We start from the raw sequence: 18,592 nt of genomic DNA on the forward strand, positions 1-18,592 counted from the left end.
CTAGCACCAAATACATATATGTGTGTGTGTGTCTGTTGAAGGAAAGCTGTCAATATCTTGAAATATTTTGTTTTCCCAAGCCAAAATTTTATTACTGATTATAAAAAACTAATTCATTTTTTTGGTATGGGCTTTTATTAATAATTCAATATAATATTAGAATGCCATCTAATCTTTAATCGTAAAGAATGTACTTTTTGCATATTGTTGCATTATAGTTGTACATAATAGTGGGATTTGTTTTTACATATTTATGCATACACATAATATAACAGTATAAATTGGCCAGTATTATTTCCCAGTATTTCTTCCTTTTCTTCCCTCCTCTCTCCCTTTGGGAGCATATATTGTTTTGAATGTTTGTTATAGTTTTAAATGACAACTTTATATCTGAAACTGAACCTGGATTTCCAATATCCTGTTTTTCAGTTTGCGAAAATTTCATATAGTTTATAAGTACTAAAGAAGAAGTATAATTTAGAGGGTAAGAATACAGAATGTGAAATTAGAATTGGACTCAAAAGCTCGTTCTCCCACTTATTTAGCTTTGGAACCTTGTATATGGTACTGAATCTGGAAATAATATTAGTTTTCACCTCCTATTTGTGAGAATTAAATCAGATGATGTGTTGTTGTTAAAAGTTTGCTTTTGTTATATACTATTAAATTGTAATTGTATATACATGCATGTATGTACATGTACACAAATTACAAACGGGAGTTCAAAAGCAGAAGCAATCAGTTCTGCCTATAGAAATCTTAAGAATTTATCATAAGGGTCATTTGCCTTGATGTGAGCCTGGAAGATTGAGTGGAAACTTGTTTGGAAAAAGAATCCTTATGATTCCAGGCTGAAAAACCAGTACAAGTAAATAATTTTTTTTTTTTTTTTTTTTTTTTTGTAGTGAGGATTGAACACAGGGGTGCTTGACCACTAAGCCACATTCCTAACCCTTTTTATTTTTTATTTTGAGACAAGGTCTCACTAAGTTGCTTAGGCTTTCCATAGTTGCTGATGCTGGCCTTGAACTTGTGATATCCTGCCTCAGCCTCCAGAATCACTGGGATTTGCCTTGCTATATCTGGCACAAGTCCAAAAATGTATATGGCCATGAAATTAGAAAATAAAATTCTGGAGAGCCTGCAATGTCATGCTGAAGAATTTAGACTTATTCTTGAGGCAATTGGAGACATGAAAGACATTTAATAAGTTTGACAGTGGAGTGAGTAGGGCTGTTTTAGAGAGTTAATTATGGTCACAGCTGAGAAAGCAAATTGAAACAGGTGCAGGAAAGATCAAAGATGATGTCTACCTGAGGGTGATTTACTTGAGAGGCAACAGCCATTTCTGATTAGTATTTTCTGTGCTTCAAAGATGTAGAAATGTTTAGGCAGAATAGAGAGCATATTCCTGAACTTTTGTTTTTGTAGACTTAAAAAAAAAAACAACTCTTGGGCTGGGGATGTGGCTCACGTGGTAGCGTGCTCGCCTGGCATGCGTGCGGCCCGGGTTCGATCCTCAGTACCACATACAAAACAAAGATGTTGTGTCTGCCGAAAACTAAAAAAAAATAAATATTAAAAAAAAAATTCTCTCTCTTTCTCTCTCTCACTCTATCTTAAAAAAAAAACAAAAACAAAACAAAACTCTGTATTTTTGCTTTTGCTTTTGATAGTACTTATTCCTAAAACAGAATTTCAGAGTTACCTGTAATTAAGTCAGAGTTAAATTTAACATTTTAGCGTTTTAAGTTTAATGGAACTTGGCTCTGAGAATAAAAACAATGGATTTTGTTTTGTTTTTGTATTTCTTTCCAAACTTTTGCCTTTCTCTATAATATCTGGTACATAGCAGGTGCTAAATACATTTAATGTTTAATCAAAATCCAAATAGAACATCATAAATGAAATCATATCATTTAGATTAGATATTATCTCTAATTTATAGTATATGACTAATCTTTGTATAATTTCCTATGGGACATTTGGCAGTGTATGGAGACACTTTCAGTTGTCAAAACTGGAAGTGTGGGGTGGTTCTATAGGCATCTAACAGGTAGAGACTGGTTATGCTGGTAAACATCCTACAATGTGTAGAGCAACTTCCCTCCTATCTCAAAGAACTATCTGGCCGGAAATGTCTGCAATGCTAAGGTTGAAAAACTCTGCTCTAGGCTATTAGTGATAATATTGCTATTACACAGTCGTGGTTTTTTCCTTCTTTTTTTTTTGTTTTGTTTTGTTTAGCTTGATTTGTACAGTATAAGGGAGTGAATCCAGGGCCTAGCACATGTTAGGCAAGTGCTATACTACTGATCTATACCCCAGCCTTTTTAAAATATTTTATTTTGAGACAAAGTCTCACTGAGTTACTTAGGCTGGCCTTGAGCTTTCGATCCTCCTGTTTCAGCTTCCTGAGTAGCTTGGATTGTAGCTTGCCACAGTAGTTTTTTTTTTTAATGCCATGGTAGTCTGTTTTAGTTTCCTAAACTCAAATAAAATAAATATGTATATAAAATAAATACAAATGTTTGTAAACTATCAGACATAAGCTGGGTAAGATAGAATCATTCCCATTATAACTTATTCACAGTACAATGAATGACCAATTTCTTTTGATGTATTAGCATTTTGTATAGCACAAACATCCATGGATATTGGACCTGAAAGGTGCTAGACAGCCAGCAGCCATGAGACATAGTAGGCAGCTATTGAGTATTCTACAAACAAATTGGAATCTTTTTTAATCACAACTTCAAATTTCAGTATTTTTCAGGACAAATAGTATGTGATACTAATAGGGTTGGCAGAGTTGTAATTAAAATGCTATGGAATCAGGCTGGGGTTGTGGCTCAATGGTAAAGCATTTGTCTAGCACCTGTGAGGCTTTGGGTTCCATCACCAGTACCACATAAAAATAAATAAACAAAATAAAGTTATTGTGATCATCTAAAAATAAAAATATTTTTTAAATTAAAGAATAAATAAATGCCATGGAATCAGAACATGAATCTTAAGCATCCTTGCTTGGCATTGTGTGACAAATTATTTTTTTACTTTCTTGTGTCTCTCGTGCATAAAATGAGTATAAAAAACTCTGATACAGATTAATAAAAAATTTAAGGCCCTGTTACAACTCAGTAATAAAAAGATAGCCCACTAGGGGAGGGTTGAGAATTTAGCTTAGTTGGTAGAGTGCTTGCCTTGCATGCACAAGGTCCTGGGTTCAATCCCCAGCACCAGTAAATAAATAAATGGGGAAATGACTTTAGTAGACATTTGTCCAAAGAATTAATTCAAATGGCTAATGAGCATATGAAAAGATGCTCAATCTCAGTAGCCTTCAGGGAAATACAAATAAAATCCACAAATAGATACCACTTCAGACCTAGGAGAATAGCTAAAAATCAAAAGGACAAGTAGGGTTAAGAATGTGGAAAACTCTGAACCAAACCCTTGTACGCTGATGGTGGGAATATGAAATGTACAGCTGCTTTGGAAACATGAAACATGTCTAGCAGATTGTCAGAAAGTTACCACATGACCTAGTAATTCTATTCCCAGTTATATACCCAAGAGTAATGAAAACATGTCCACCAAAAAAATTATACACGATTGTTCATAGAAGCATTGTTCATGATAGCCTAAAGGTGGAAGCAACTCAGATGTTTATCAGCTGATGACTGAATAAGCAAAATGTGGAATATCCATGCAATGAATATTACTTAGCACTGAAAGGGAATGAAGTCCTGATACATGCTACAACATGAATGAATTTTGTAAACCTTGTGCTAAGTGAAAGAATCTAGTCACAAAGGAATACATATGTAATGTTCCTTTTATGTGAAATGTCCAGAATAGTTAATATTTGTAGAGACAAAGTAAATTATTGGTCTGGTACTTGGCACACACCAGATTGCTTCGGACCTTGGTAAGTTGCTGAAACTGGCTTTGAACTTATGTTCCTCCTGCCTCAGCTTCCAAAGTTCTGGGATTACTGGTATGTGCCATGGTGTCTGGCTCAACATTACATTCTTTAAAAAAGAAAAATTCTACCTCTCATATCAGTGCCCCTAAACAACTTTTTCAATTTTCTATGTTCCCTTCAAGTTTATATCTGTGAACATTTCTTATTTTGTATATGGTGGTTATCAGAATTACATCATATGATTTCTAATTAATTAGATACCACATTATTTTTACTAATTGTTTTATATTTAATTGTGATCACTGTAATACATGAGTATAAACTTCTCAAGGGCAGAAATAAAATCATAGTAAATACCTTTATTTTCTCCAAGTGTTGTGTACTACTAAGAACACAGTAGGTGGTCAGTTTGTATAGTTTTTTGTTTTTTTATTTGTTTTGGTACTAGGGATTTAACCTAGGGACACTTTATTACTGAGCTACATTCCCAGTCCTTTGTATTTTTTATTTTGATAAAGTTTCTAACTAAGTTACCTAGGGCCTCACTAATTTGCTGAGACTGGCCTTGAACTTGTGATCCTCCTGCCTCCCAAACAGCTGGGATTATAGGCATGCACCATCATACCTTGCTTAGTATAGTTTTGATTAACAGGAGTTTACATATCTTTTAAGATCAGTTTTAATTATTTTCTTTCAGATTTACCAAATCTATTCAAAGCGATCTGCTGAAGATATTTATAAAATACTGACATCCTACAAAGCTAATTATCTAATTGTGGAAGATGCTATCTGCAATGAAGTGGGAACCATGAGAGGTTGTAGGGTTAAAGATTTGCTAGATGTTGCAAATGGCCACGTAAGTAATAATTCAGAAAGTTTTTTTTTAATGACTTTATTTAAACTTAATCTCCAAGTTTTATTTTTAGAACTCAACTAAGACTTAATGGGAGCACATATTACAATTAGTTTGAAATATTGGGGTTTTGGGGGTTTGTTACTGAGGATTGAATACAGGGTGTGCTTTAACACTGAGCTACATCATTGGCCCTTTTTATGTTTTTATTTTGAGACAGGGTCTTGATAAGTTGCTTAGGGCCCCACTAAATAGCTGAGTTTGGAGTCTTCCTGTCTCTGCCTCCCAAGTCGCTGGTCTTATAAGGTGTATGCTACCACATCCAGCTGAAGTATTTTTTCCAATGTACAAAGAAAAAGTAAGGCATTTTTGCAAAAAAGAAAAATAATTACCAATATTCAGTCTTTATTCATTGCCTGTATTTGTGCATGTTTCATTCAGTATTTGTTAACAAAAGATTCTTTTTTTTTTTATGTTGAAAACGTAATTTTAATAGATAATTCTTCATCTTACATAGGAGCACAATAAAATACACCACATTCTGAAGAAACTCCAGAAATTATGAGAATAAGAGTGAGGAAAATTCAGATGGGGCTACAATATCCATTACCTTAAACTGCAAGAGACAAAAGATTCCAAAGTGAAGGTTAACATTTACATATTTATGACTGGCTACATTTATGACTTGAAAATAAGAATCAGGCATTAAATGTGGAGAGAGGTGAAAAAGAACAGTTTTGTGAGGGAAGAAACTGTCAGTGAAGAAAAATTTACTAATAACAAAGAATAAAAGGAGCTCCAAAGCAAATACGAGGGAGGTGAAAGCACATTAACGGAAGATTTGATGCTCTCAAAGGAAGAAACCTTTCTGATGACACTTATGCAAACTGGTTGTTTGAGATACACTCTTAGGTCTATAAGGAAGACTCAAATGCCTCAGCAAACCCCAAATGAATACCAGATTGGTGTTTCCTAATAACACACACCAGTGGCCACATAGGAAGTTTAAAGATAGGAACCAAGAAAAAGGTCATACTCCACATCTGAGGTAAAAATGTGGCACGACATGCGAAAGTCCTACATGTCAGTCACTAATGCTTTCTTTGCTGTGACTGTCCCTGTACAGTAATTTGTCAAACATTGTGGCAAGACCAATGATAGCCTAACTAAATCAGACAACGAACATTTATTTATTTTTAATTTCTAGGAGGTTAAAAAAAAAAAAGCCAGACATTGATGCTTTATGCATGCTCAGGGCCAATTTATAAATAATCCATTCAGTAATTCTTATTATTATTAAGTTTGCATCAGTGAAAAGAAACTGGCAAAAATCTCTTGCCATTCAATTTGTCAGATGGTGAAGACCAAAACAGAATGTTTCATCAGAGTTTTTTAATTTTTAAATACGATTGTCACATTGGGAAAATGAAATAAACACAGTAAAATAAACTGTACAAAGGCAAAGTCGAATAACAAAAAATATTTTACTAAAACATAAGATTTACAGAATTCCAGACAAGCCATACAAAATGGTCACACGTTTTTTCTTTTTTTTTTTTCTTTTTTTGAAGGGGGGAAATCTACACCTGACATCAAAGTCACAATGTTATTAGTGAGGGCTGTGATGTTTGTTTAATGTTCCCATTTTGATTCAAACAATCAAGCTTGTCCATCTACAGAGTCTAAATAAAGTTAGACTTGGCTAGAGAGCATATTCTAAAGAACTGGTTAGCTGCTTTTAACCAATGCAATTAGCTCACCATAAAGGGGAGTGAAAGGAGTCCATAAAATTAAAATAAAACTACCTTTCCCCTCAAAAAAATAAAATAAAAAATAAACACACCCATACCCCTGGCAGCTAACCCTGACAACTACCTTCATTCACAGTGCTTTATACTTAAACCATGATGGGGGAAATGAATAAAAGCAGAGAGCCACTGCTTTTAAACTTTTCGCAACCATCCAGATGATACTTCTAGCCTCGGCTCATGCTTTACAACAGTAAATCAGGACAAGACATAGATTTGCTAATGTGCATTTAATCACCAAAGGACTGAAGATGTCTGGGCTTTTATTCTGTAATGTTTCTATTAAGACTGTGTCCATTAAATGCAAACAAAAAAGGAAGAAATCTTGGCAGAACAGGAGAAGTGATGCACACTTGATGATCGGATCGATTTAAATATTATTCATGGCATATAGCCTAGTCCATGCTCTAGCTGTTTCTATGGCTTGGGCTTCGTTGGTCTTCCACTGCTCCGCTACATCATTTGCTAATGGATCATCTGGATTAGGAGCACTTAACAAAGCCTGGATCGATAGCAGAACTGTGCGGATCTGCAGTGCTGGGGACCACTTATCTTTCAATATATCTAAACATATTCTTCCCAACTTGTCTACATTAGGATGATAAATTTTGGTCATGAAACGTACTTTAGGTGCTGCCATTGGGTATTCTTCTGGAAGGAATAGTTCAAGTTTAAAAGTCCCTCCCTCAAAGGGGGAATCCTGGGGGCCAGCAATGACCACATGAAAATAACGGGCGTTGCTCTCATCTGGTTCTGCTTTAATGCCAGGAACTGGTTCTGCCAGCAAACGCTGGGTTTCCTTGATGATCCTGCGGGGTAGCCCGGCCATCTTGTCAGATCCCGAGTTCGGCCTCTGGTTTCGTCTCCGGCTCCGCTCGCAACAAAAGATTCTATAATGTGATTTAAATAATGGGTTTATTGTAACATATTATAATAAATTAAAGAGCCCATACCAGCCTGTGCAGTACCCAGGCTCACAGTAGGCCCTAGTTCATTGCTCCACCAACAGCGCAGACACTGCCAGAGCCTAGCCTTTGGCATAGGACCACCCCTTCAGTCCAGCAGACTACCGCGGGAGTCAGGCCCGGCCCAGATCTGTCCACACTGACTTGTGCAGGACTCCGGTCCAGGGTTGGTCTGAATTCGCCCACCCTCCCACCTGGGAGCCTAAGCCTAACTCTAACCCACTTCCATCTTGGGACACTGCATTCATCGCCATAGCCTTCCCCACACAGTAGCCCCTAACTTTTTAACAATAGACAGGGCCTACAAGAAGCTGCATCTCAGAGCAGGCATCCCATAGGGAGTGTGAGGCCCACTCTTGCAGCCCCATCTCCATAAGACATTGCTTCCATCTTGGGGCAACTTAACTATTATCTCAAGTTACCTCTGCTATTGCCGCCACCAACCTTAGATGGAGTAGCATACACTAAGGGACACCGGCAGGGTCTGGAAGCCCAACATCAAGGTGAGGTACAGACAATCTGCATGGGTACTACAAGAATATAGGGAAGAAACTGTAATATCTCAGATCCACACTGCAAGAAAGGAAGATACATAGACAACATGAAAAAACAAGGGAGGAATTAAAGAATGACCTAAATGAGCAAATACAGGCAAAAATTGATCACTCCAACAAAGAGATAAGAGAGCAAATACAGGTAGCAAAAGATTACTGAGAGAGAGAGAGAGAGAGACTCTGAAAAAAAAAAAAAGTCAGAAATTCTTGAAATGAAGGCTACAGTAAATCAAATAAAAAACTCAATAGAAAGTATAACCAAAGAGTAGATCACTTAGAAGAAAGAACGGCAGATAATGAAGACAAAGTATACAATTTGGGAAATAAAGTTGATCCCACAGTGAAGACAGTAAGAAATCATGAACAAACATACAAGAATTATGGGACAGCATCAAAAGACCAAATCTAAGAGTTATTGCAATAGAGAAAGGCACAGAATTTCAAACCAAAGGAATGCACAATCTCTTCAATTATTTTATAATATCAGAAAACTTCCCAAGCATAAAGAACGAATTGGAAAACCAAATACAAGAGGCTTACAGGACACCTAATGTACAAAATTACAACAAATCTACACCAAGGCACATTATAATGAAAATGCCTAGCATATAAAATAAGGATAGAATCTTAAAAGCTGCAAGAGAAAGGAATCAGATCACATATAGGGGGAGACCAATCCGTGTATCAGCAGATTTTTCAACCAAGACCCTCAAAGCCAGGAGATCGTGGAACAACATATACCAAGCTCTGAAAGAAAATGGATGCCAACCAGGAATCTTATATCCAGCAAAACTAAGCTTTAGATTTGATAATGAAATAAAAACCTTTCATGATAAACAAAAGTTAAAAGAATTTATAATTAGAAAGCCTGCACTACAGAACATCCTTGGCAAAATATTCTAAGAAGAAATGAAAAACAATGATGAAAATCAGAAGAGAGAGAGGTATTACACTAAAGGAAAATCTAATCAGAGGAGAAACCAAGTCACATTAAATACACAAAATAATAAACAAAAATGGCGAGGAATATGAATCCTGTCTCAATAATAACCCTGAATGTTAATGGCCTAAACTCACCAATCAAAAGACATAGGCTAGCAGATTGGATAAAAAAGAGAGAGAGAGACCCAACAATATGCTTCCTTCAAGAGACTCATAGGAAAAGATATCCACAGACTGAAGGTGAAGGGTTGAGAAAAATCATACTACTCCCATGGATTGTAGAAGCAATCAGAGATTTCCATCCTCATTTCAACTGAAGTAGACTTCAAATTAAAGTCAATCAAAAAGGATAAAGAAGGACACTACATACTGCTCAAGGGAACCATACACCAACAAGACTTAACAATTATAAATATATATGCCCCAAACAGTGGAGCATCTACATTCATCAAACAAACTCTTCTCAAGTTCAATAGTCATTTAAACCACAATACAATAAATTTGGGTGACTTCAACACACCTCTTTCATCACTAAAGAGATCTTCCAAACAAAAGCTGAAGAAACTATATTACTCAATAATACAATCAATAAATTAGACTTAACTGACATATATAGAATATTTCATCCTTCAAGGAGAGAATATACTTTCTTCTCAGCAGCACATGGATCCTTCTCTAAAATATAGACCTTATACTATACCACAAAGCAACTCTTAGCAAATATAAAAAAGTAGAGATACTGCCCTGCATTCTATCAGATCATATGGAATGACATTAGAAATCAATGATAAAAAAAAAGAAATAAAATCCACTCCAACACCTGGAGACTAAATAATATGCTACTGAGTGAACAATGGATTGCAAAAGACATCAAGGAGAAGATTAAAAACAATTTAGAGGTGAATGAGAACACAGATACAACATATTAAAATCTCTGACATTATGAAAGCAGTTCTAAGAGGAAGGTTCATTGCGTGGAGTTTACTCCTTAAAAAAGAAAAAGTCAAAAAATTAAAAAAAATAATAATAAAATAAAATCAAAAAAAAAAAAGAAAAGAAAAAGTCAACAAATAAATGACTTAATATTACATTCAAAGCGTCAGAAAAAGAAGAACAAATCAACACCAAAAGCAGTAGAAGACAGGAAATAATAAAAATCAGAGCTGAAATCAATGAAATTAAAACAAAAGAAACACTTGAAAAAATTGACAGAACAAAAAGTTGATTCTTTGAAAAAATAAATAAAATAGACCCTTAGCCATGCTAATGAAGAGAAGGAGAGAGAAAACTCAAATTATTAGCATATGTGATGAAAAAGGAAATATCACAACAGACACTACAGAAATACATAAGATAATTAGAAATGATTTTGAAAACTTGTACTCCAATAAAATAGAAAATACCGAAGGCATCAACAAATTTCTAGAGTCATATAATTTGCCCAAATTGAATCAGGATGATATATACAATTTAAACAGATCAAGTGACAAAATAGAAGACGCCATTAAAGAAGAACTAATACCAGTACTCTCCAATTTATTTCAGGAAATAGAAAAAGAGGGAACACTTCCAAACTCATTCTATGAGGCCAGTATCACCATGATTCCAAATCCAGGCAAAGACACGTCAAAAAAAGAAAACTTCAGACCAGTAAGTCTAATGAATATAGATGCAAAAATTCTCAATAAAATTCTGGCAAATCGAATACAAAAACATATCAAAAAGATCGTGCACCACAATCTAGTGGGATTCATCCCAGGGATTTAAGGTTGGTTTAACATACAGAAATCAATAAACATAATTCATCACATCAATAGACTTAAAGATAGGAATCAAATGATCATCTTAATAGACGCAGAAAAAGCGTTTGACAAAATACAGCACCACTTTATGTTCAAAATACTAAAAAAACTAGGGATAACAGGAACATATTTTAACATCACAAAGACTATCTATGCAAAGCCACAGGCCAACATCATTCTAAATGGAGAAAAATTGAAGGCATTCCCTCTAAAAACTGGAACAAGACAGGTATGCCCTCTTTCACCACTTATATTTAAAGTAGTTCTTGAAACACTGGCCAGAGCAATTAGACAGATGATAGAAATTAAAGGGATACACAAAGAAAAAGAAGAACTCAAATTGGCACTATTTGCTAATGATGTGATTCTATACCTAGAAGACCCTAAAAGTTCCACCAAAAAAACTTCTAGAACTAATAAATGAATTCAGCAAAGTAGCAAGATATAAAATCAACATCCATAAACCAAAGGCATTTCTGTATATCAGTGATAAATCCTCAGAAATGGAAATGAGGAAAACTACCCCATTTACAGTAGCCTAAAAAAAATAAAATACTTGGGAATCCACTTAATGAAAGGCGTGAAAGATCTATATAATGAAAATTACAGAACCCTAAAGAAAGAAGTCAAAGAAGACCTTAGAAGATGGGAAGGATCTACCTTGCTCTTGGATAGGCAGAATTAATATTACCAAAATGACCATACTTCCAAAAGCACTATACAGATTTAATGCAATTCCAATCAAAATCCCCATGACATTCCTCTAGAAATAGAAAAAGCAATCATGAAATTCATTTGGAAAAATAATAGACCCAGAATAGCTAAAGAAATCCTTAGCAGGAAGAGTGAAGCAGGTGGCATCACTATACCAGACCTTAAACTATACTACAGAACAATAGTAACAAAAACAGCATGGTATTGGCACCAAAACAGACTGGTAGACCAATGGTACAGAATAGAGGACAGAGACCAATCCACGAATTACAATTATCTTATATTAGACAAAGATGCCAAACACATGCATTGGAGAAAAGATAGCCTCTTCAACAAATGGTGCTGGGAAAACTTGAAATCTGTATGCGACAAAATGAAATTAAACCACTATCTCTCACCATGCACAAAACTCAACTCAAGATGGATCATGGACTTAAGGAATAAAACCAGAGACCCTGCATCTAATAGAGGAAAAAAAGGTTCTTCTCAGCAAAAGAAACAATCTATGAGCATTGGGAATAGATTTTTACCCCTCACACATCAGAGCACTAATCCCTAGGGTATATAAAGAACTCACAAAGTTAAACACCAAAAAAACAAATAATCCAATCGATAAACAGGCCAAGGACCTGGACAGACACTTCTCAGATGATGATATACAATCAATCAACAAATATATGAAAAAATGTTCATCATCGCTAGCAATTAGAGAAACACAAATCAAAACTACTCTAAGATTTCATCTCACTCCAGTCAGAATAGCAGCTATTAAGAATACAAACAACAATAAGTTTTGGCAAGGATGTGGGGAAAAAGGTACACTCATACATTGCTGGTGGGACTGCAAATTGGTGCAGCCAATATGGAAAGTAGTATGGAGAATCCTTGAAAAACTGGGAATGGAACCACCATTTGACCCAGCTGTCCCTCTCCTTGGCCTAAACCCAAAGGACTTAAAAACAGCATACTACAGGGACACAGCCACATCAATGTTTATAGCAACACAAGTCACAATAGCTAAACTGTGGAGTCAACCTAGATGCTCTTCAGTAGATGAATGGATTTTTTAAAATGTGGCATATATCACGATAGAATATTACTCAGCAATAAAATAGAATAAAATTATGGCATTTGCAGGTAAATGGATGGAGTTCGAGAAGATAATGCTAAGTAAAGTTAGCCAATCCCAAAACAACAAATGCTGAATGTTTTCTTTGATATAAGATTCATAGTGGGATAGGGAGAGGGAGCATGGGAGGAATAGATGAACTCTAGATAGGACAGAGGGGTTGTAGAGAAAGGGAGGGGGGCATAGGGTTAGAAATGATGGTGGAACATGATGATCATTATTATCCAAAGTACATGTGTGAAGACACGAATTGGTGTGAATATACCTTGTATACAACCAGAGATGTGAAAAATTGTGGTCTATATGTGTAATAAGAATTGTAATGCATTCTGCTGTCATATATAAATTTTTAAAAAAGGAAAAAAAGAAGACAGATGCAAAATGAAAAAATAAAAATTAAAGAGCCTCTGGTTGCATTGTTTCAAGTAATTTGATTCATATCTAGAAAAAGATGATTGCTAAATCAATACAGTGCCTATTTAATGAGTCCTCGTTATCCACAAAAATTAATGTAGTCAGTGCTACTTTAATTGGTAGGATCTAGCTGGATCTTAAGTTTTACATAAATTTCAGCTATTTTTCCAAACTTACTTGCTTCTCAGCCTGCAGTGGATGTACTGTATCCGTTAAACAAGAAGACTGACAGGGGAGTTTGTATATCTGATAATTAGTGTTGGCTAGAATGAATGCCTTTTCTCCTGAGAAAAGTGGAGAGAGGGGGCTTTAGGAAAAGCTTAGCAGGTTGTCCTAAGATGTAGTGCATATTCTGTTTATGTTGCAGCCAAGATTTTTTTCTGTCTCTTCCTAAATAATCATAGCTCTTTGTTATACCATCCAAGACCAGGTTGGAGAATAAAAATTAGTTTTAGAGATTTCCATCTTTTTTTTTCACGACCCTTAAGCTTGCATTATAAACTTCCTCCGTTGTATGTTCCATACGTATATTTTTTTTTTTGTGTGTGTGTGTGTGTGTGTGTGTGTGTGGTGCTGGGGATTGAACCCAGGACCTGATACATTGAGGCAAACACTCTACTAACTGAGCTATATCCCCAGCCCCTGCACCATTTTGAGTTTTCTTTTTTTTTTTTTAAAGAGAGAGAGAGAGAGAGAGAGAGAGAGAGAGAATTTTAATATTTATTTTTTAGTTTTCGGCGTACACAACATCTTTGTTTGTATGTGGTGCTGAGGATCGAACCTGGCCCACACGCATGCCAGGCAAGCGCGCTACCGCTTGAACCACATCCCCAGCCCCTTGAGTTTTCTTTATTGATACTTGATGGCTATATTCTTTGATTTATTGTGACAGGGAAATGTAAGTAAGTATTAATATTCAATAATTGTTGCTGTGTGGAGCCTTTCTATTCTGCTTTTGGATGCTCTGTTTTAAAGATTTAGCTATGTCTTTTATGTAATGTCCTGCATAGACTTAAGCTAATCCATTCTTTTATTTTTAAATTTGTCTCTCTGTCATCTTTCCAAAGGCATTAGAATAATATTTAGTATTTTATTATTAAAAATAAAAGTCAAGGGGCTGGGGCTGTAGCTCAGTGGTACAGCACTTGCCTCACATGTTGAGGCACCAGGTTTGATCCTCAGCACCACATAAGAGTAAATTTAAAAAAAAGTCAAGTGAGTTAAGCTGTTTTAGTGAACATCATTAGATAAGAATATAAAGGTTTGCACTTTTATAGAAAAGTTTATGTAGACTTACTTGCTTACTGAATAATTATGACTCAGTTCTGCACAAGAAGAGTTTGAATATACATTAGGAGTATGATATGTTCATTTTTCAGCCTTAGTAGTCTCTATGGTATGATTCTTCAGAACAATGATAATGAATTAAAAAAACAACACTTGCCAAATTTTAGGATTAAATCTTTTAAAAATTGGAGATAATTTATACTTTTATAATCTGATGAAAGTTAAAGCATTTAGTGGGCATGGTGAGTCACTTATGAAGAGGCTTGTGTTTGCTAACAATGGGACATATTTGACAGTCCATGTTTAGAATTTTTTTTTTTCATGTAACTTTGGTCATTTATACATGGATTACATTTCTCCTTCAAGTTTAACAAGTTTTTTATCTTTTGATAGGTGGTTTGTGAAGAAGGTGACAAGTTAACCTACTCAAAATATGGACGATTTTGTCATGAGGTCAAAATTAACTATTCTCCATATGTGAATTATTTTACTAGAGTATACTGGAACAGATCCTATTTTGTTTATAAAATCAACACTGTGATATCCTTTCAATCTTGAAAAATAATAGAGCCTTCGTTTCAAAGACTTATGCCACCTGAAGTAAAATGAGATTTTCTTTTACCTATATGGTGTCTGTTGCAAATCAGAGTATGGACATTTGAAATGCTGCTGCTCCTTTTTCCCTCCTGCTATTAACTGAGTCCAGGATTTTGTGGGAAACAGAAAAATGTCAAATCTATCACTCCGCAATATTCCAGGCAGGTTTTTTCCTTAGTATTACACAGTCTTTAAAGATTTACCTATTGCAAGTTTCCCCATGAATCTTTCTAATCATAATATTGATCTTGAATTTGAATTTGTCCTATGTCTCAAATGTAATATTTAATTAATACTTAATGTGATATAGTTATATAATACAAGGAAAGATTATTCTTCAACTTTCTGAAGGTATTTGTTTAGTGGCTTATAGCAACTAAAATTTGACAATAAAAACTAATTTAAATGTTAGTTGAAAATATGTAACATTTAAATTAAAATGGAAATTATATAAAAGAAAGTGATTTTCAAGGATATACATAAATATATCCTGAATTTGCCATGATACTGCTTTCATCTTCTGCTGCTTATACAAGTGAACACTTTCTTTGTAATACAGGCGCATGTTATTGCATTTTTTTATTTTATAACTATTAAAACAATTATCTTTTTTCACTTATGTCCTTTAATTTGATAACACTTAAATCATGATAAAACAGTAACTTTTGTTACATATATATATATTTTTTAAATAGACCTTGAAAAGAATGTTTAGAATTTTTTTAAAAATACGAATTTAGGGTATGCGATGTATTCACATGGTTTCTATGGAAGTATTAAGTAAAAAGTTAAAGCTTTGTCAGAATTAGAATATGTACACTACAATGAGCACCAACTTTATGAAGTATGTGTGTGTGTATACACACACACACATATATATATATGCAGATGCATATAGATATGCATATAGATATGTTTATTATAGAACGCAAGCAATGTTATTTAAGAAACTGTGGTATGATTTTCATCATTAAGAACAAAATGACAGTTATAATAAAATTTACAGCACTGTTTTACAGCATAAATGCTTTGTTCCTTTGAGTATTTTAATATTTGTAATCATTTATTAAAATAAATTCTAAGCCTGACACAGTGGCGCACACCTATAATCCCAGCAGCTCAGGAAGCTGAGACAGGAGGATCAGGAGTTCAAAGCCAGTCTCAGCAAAAGTGAGGTGCTAAGCAACTCAGTGAAACCCTGTTTCTAAATAAAATACAAAATAGTGTTGTGGATGTGGCTCAGTGGTCAAGTGCCCCTGAGTTCAATCCCCAGTACCAAAAAATAAAATAAATTCTAAAATAATTAATTTGACCTTTTTAAGAAGATTTAGTATAGATGTATCATTTTGATAAGATGAGTACATTTTCACTTTTACCTTGTATTACCTATTCAATGAACAGGTTTTCAACTTTTCACTTGTTAGAGGACTGTATAAATTACATTTTCAGAATTCTAAATTACTACATTAGAAGGGACTATCTTTCCATTGTCTTTATTTTCTGTTCTTATACACACACATATATACATATGTTATATATATATTTTTTTTAAGTACATGCATTCTTAGAGTAATACTAGAATGCTTTGCTTCATTGGAGCTTAAGAATTATTTGACAGTAGTATCGTATCTGATGTTTTAGTTTCATTGGTTTTCATTTCATTATTGTATATAATTGTTTTAACTATGTTATGATAGCCACAGGAAACGTATTTCAGATTGACTTTGTACATTTAGTAGTGAGTCACTCATATTTAACATCAAGCTTTAGGAAAATATTACCACGGTTATGTAAGTACACAGTGAATAGTACATGGTAGTGCTTGTGATTAGAGCATGTAAAACATTGTACTTTAAAAGCCAGCTTGCAAATTTTGAAGAGAACACAGACACCCTACTTTCAATGTAGTGTGAAATATTTAATTGAATTTTTATTGATATATATTATGATTACATTCTGAATTAGTTTGGTTGTTGTGTTTTATTTTGTTTTCTATGTTAGTTGCTTTTTGCTTCTGTCAACTAAATTCTTAAATAAAATAGACTTGAAGAAATTTTTAATCAAAATTTTTAAATAATGAATTTTCATTCAGCATAAATCGAAAGGGAAAAGTAATATGAGAGATAAACTTATTTGCTTTCAACTGTACTGTATTTGCTTCAAATATTCGTATTTAAAACAATAATAGTAGAAAACTTTGAATTGGAAGGATTTAATTATTTCCTTATTTGTAGAGTAATAAAAATTAACAATTCTGCAAGTAATTATACTTTGGTAGCTTATAGCTGTTAGGTTTGACAATAAAGATCTGTTAAGTGGGCTGAGGTTGTGGCTCAGCGGTAGAGAGCTTGTCTAGCACATGCAGGGCCCTGGGTTCGATCCTCAGCACCACCTAAAAATAAATAAACAAAAGTATTTGTCCATCTACAACTAAAAGAAAGTATTTTTTTTAAATCTATTAAAGGGGGCTGGGGATGTGGCTTAAGCGGTAGCGCGCTTGCTTGGCATGCATGTGGCCCGGGTTCGATCCTCAGCACCACATACAAACAAAGATGTTGTGTCTGCCGAGAACTAAAATAAATAAATAAATAAATATTTTTAAAAATCTATTAAAGGATCAAAGTTAATGGGTTTTGGATGGAAGGGATTTCTCAGAGAAATACAATATATACCTTGCCCTGGATTTTGCAAACCCATTGAAATAAGTGCCTTAACTTCTGTATTTCTAAGTTTACTTTTTTTTATTTTCCCCAAAATATTGCATGTTTTCTTTTTTCTAAGAAAATGATGGTAACTTTTTCCTTATTAATGATAAAAGATTGGAGCTGGGGCTGTAGCTCAGTGGTAGAACACTTGTCTAGCATGCATGAAGCCTTGGTTTCTGTCCTCAGCACTACAAAAACAAACAACAAAAAAAAAACCTAAAAAGATTTTTTTTTTCCTCTTTTATTGTTACTACTAGCTTCAATTCAGTAATAAATCTTTGTTAAGGATTTCTAGCCTCCTTAATTAATTTATTTATCTACCCAAATGCCAAACCAACCAACAGATAAAACTACTTGATAAAGTAATTGTAATATTGACTCAGCTGGTTTGGGTTTTTTCTAACTTCACCATCTGCATCTTGGTGTTTATTTTATTAACCTGGTAGAGTTTTACAACCTGAGTATGTATTGTTCTTTAGCACTAACTTTTTTCTTCATTATTTTCTATGTATATACAGCATTTTTCTTTCAGAATATTAATTCAAATTACCAGTAGGCTCAATGTTGTAACACTCTTCCATATTGATTCAAAAAACAATAGAAATAGAAGGCAAAGTGTGATAAAATTTGTGACTGAAAAATGTGCATAAAATAGATTATAATTTCTTAAATAGCCCTCTTAATACATAGAAGCTTTGTTTCTAAGGAGTCAATTGTTTTGGACCCTTTTTATTTTTAAATTATTAAAACATTTGGATGCCTTTTGTGGATAAAAGTAGTGCCTCTCTTTTTTTTTTTTTTTCATTTGGTAGGGTTTTTAAAAATTGTATATAAGTTGATTTTTTTTGTAAATTCATTTTTAATGCTTGAATATTGAAAGAACATACATTACTA

At 34.0% G+C, this 18,592-nt stretch overlaps 2 protein-coding genes across 5 annotated transcripts in view; one reads left to right on the top strand and one right to left on the bottom strand.

Moving 5' to 3' along the window:
- The window catches only part of Dpy19l4 (dpy-19 like 4), a 67,245-nt gene extending 51,227 nt beyond the window's left edge, over positions 1 to 16,018 (top strand). For 3 of the 4 annotated variants that reach the window (XM_058585623.1, XM_058585624.1, XM_058585625.1), the window contains 3 exons: positions 4,626 to 4,784; positions 10,596 to 10,700; positions 14,790 to 16,018. In XM_058585623.1, the coding sequence (XP_058441606.1) occupies positions 4,626 to 4,784; positions 10,596 to 10,700; positions 14,790 to 14,954 (429 nt within the window). In that variant the 3' untranslated portion in view covers positions 14,955 to 16,018. The remainder of the gene's footprint in view (positions 1 to 4,625; positions 4,785 to 10,595; positions 10,701 to 14,789) is intronic. The other variant, XM_046464649.2, reaches the window with a different exon arrangement.
- LOC124106845 (ubiquitin-conjugating enzyme E2 N) lies at positions 6,801 to 7,463 on the bottom strand. Its single transcript, XM_046464652.2, has one exon. The coding sequence runs from the start codon at positions 7,416 to 7,418 to the stop codon at positions 6,960 to 6,962; it is 459 nt and encodes a 152-aa protein (XP_046320608.1). The 5' UTR covers positions 7,419 to 7,463; the 3' UTR covers positions 6,801 to 6,959.
- Positions 16,019 to 18,592: the final 2,574 nt, after the last annotated feature.

Source organism: Marmota monax, unplaced genomic scaffold (assembly GCF_021218885.2).
Source record: "Marmota monax isolate L192 unplaced genomic scaffold, Marmota_monax_Labrador192_F-V1.1 WCK01_AAM20220418_F8-fsc00003, whole genome shotgun sequence".
NCBI lineage: Eukaryota > Metazoa > Chordata > Mammalia > Rodentia > Sciuridae > Marmota > Marmota monax.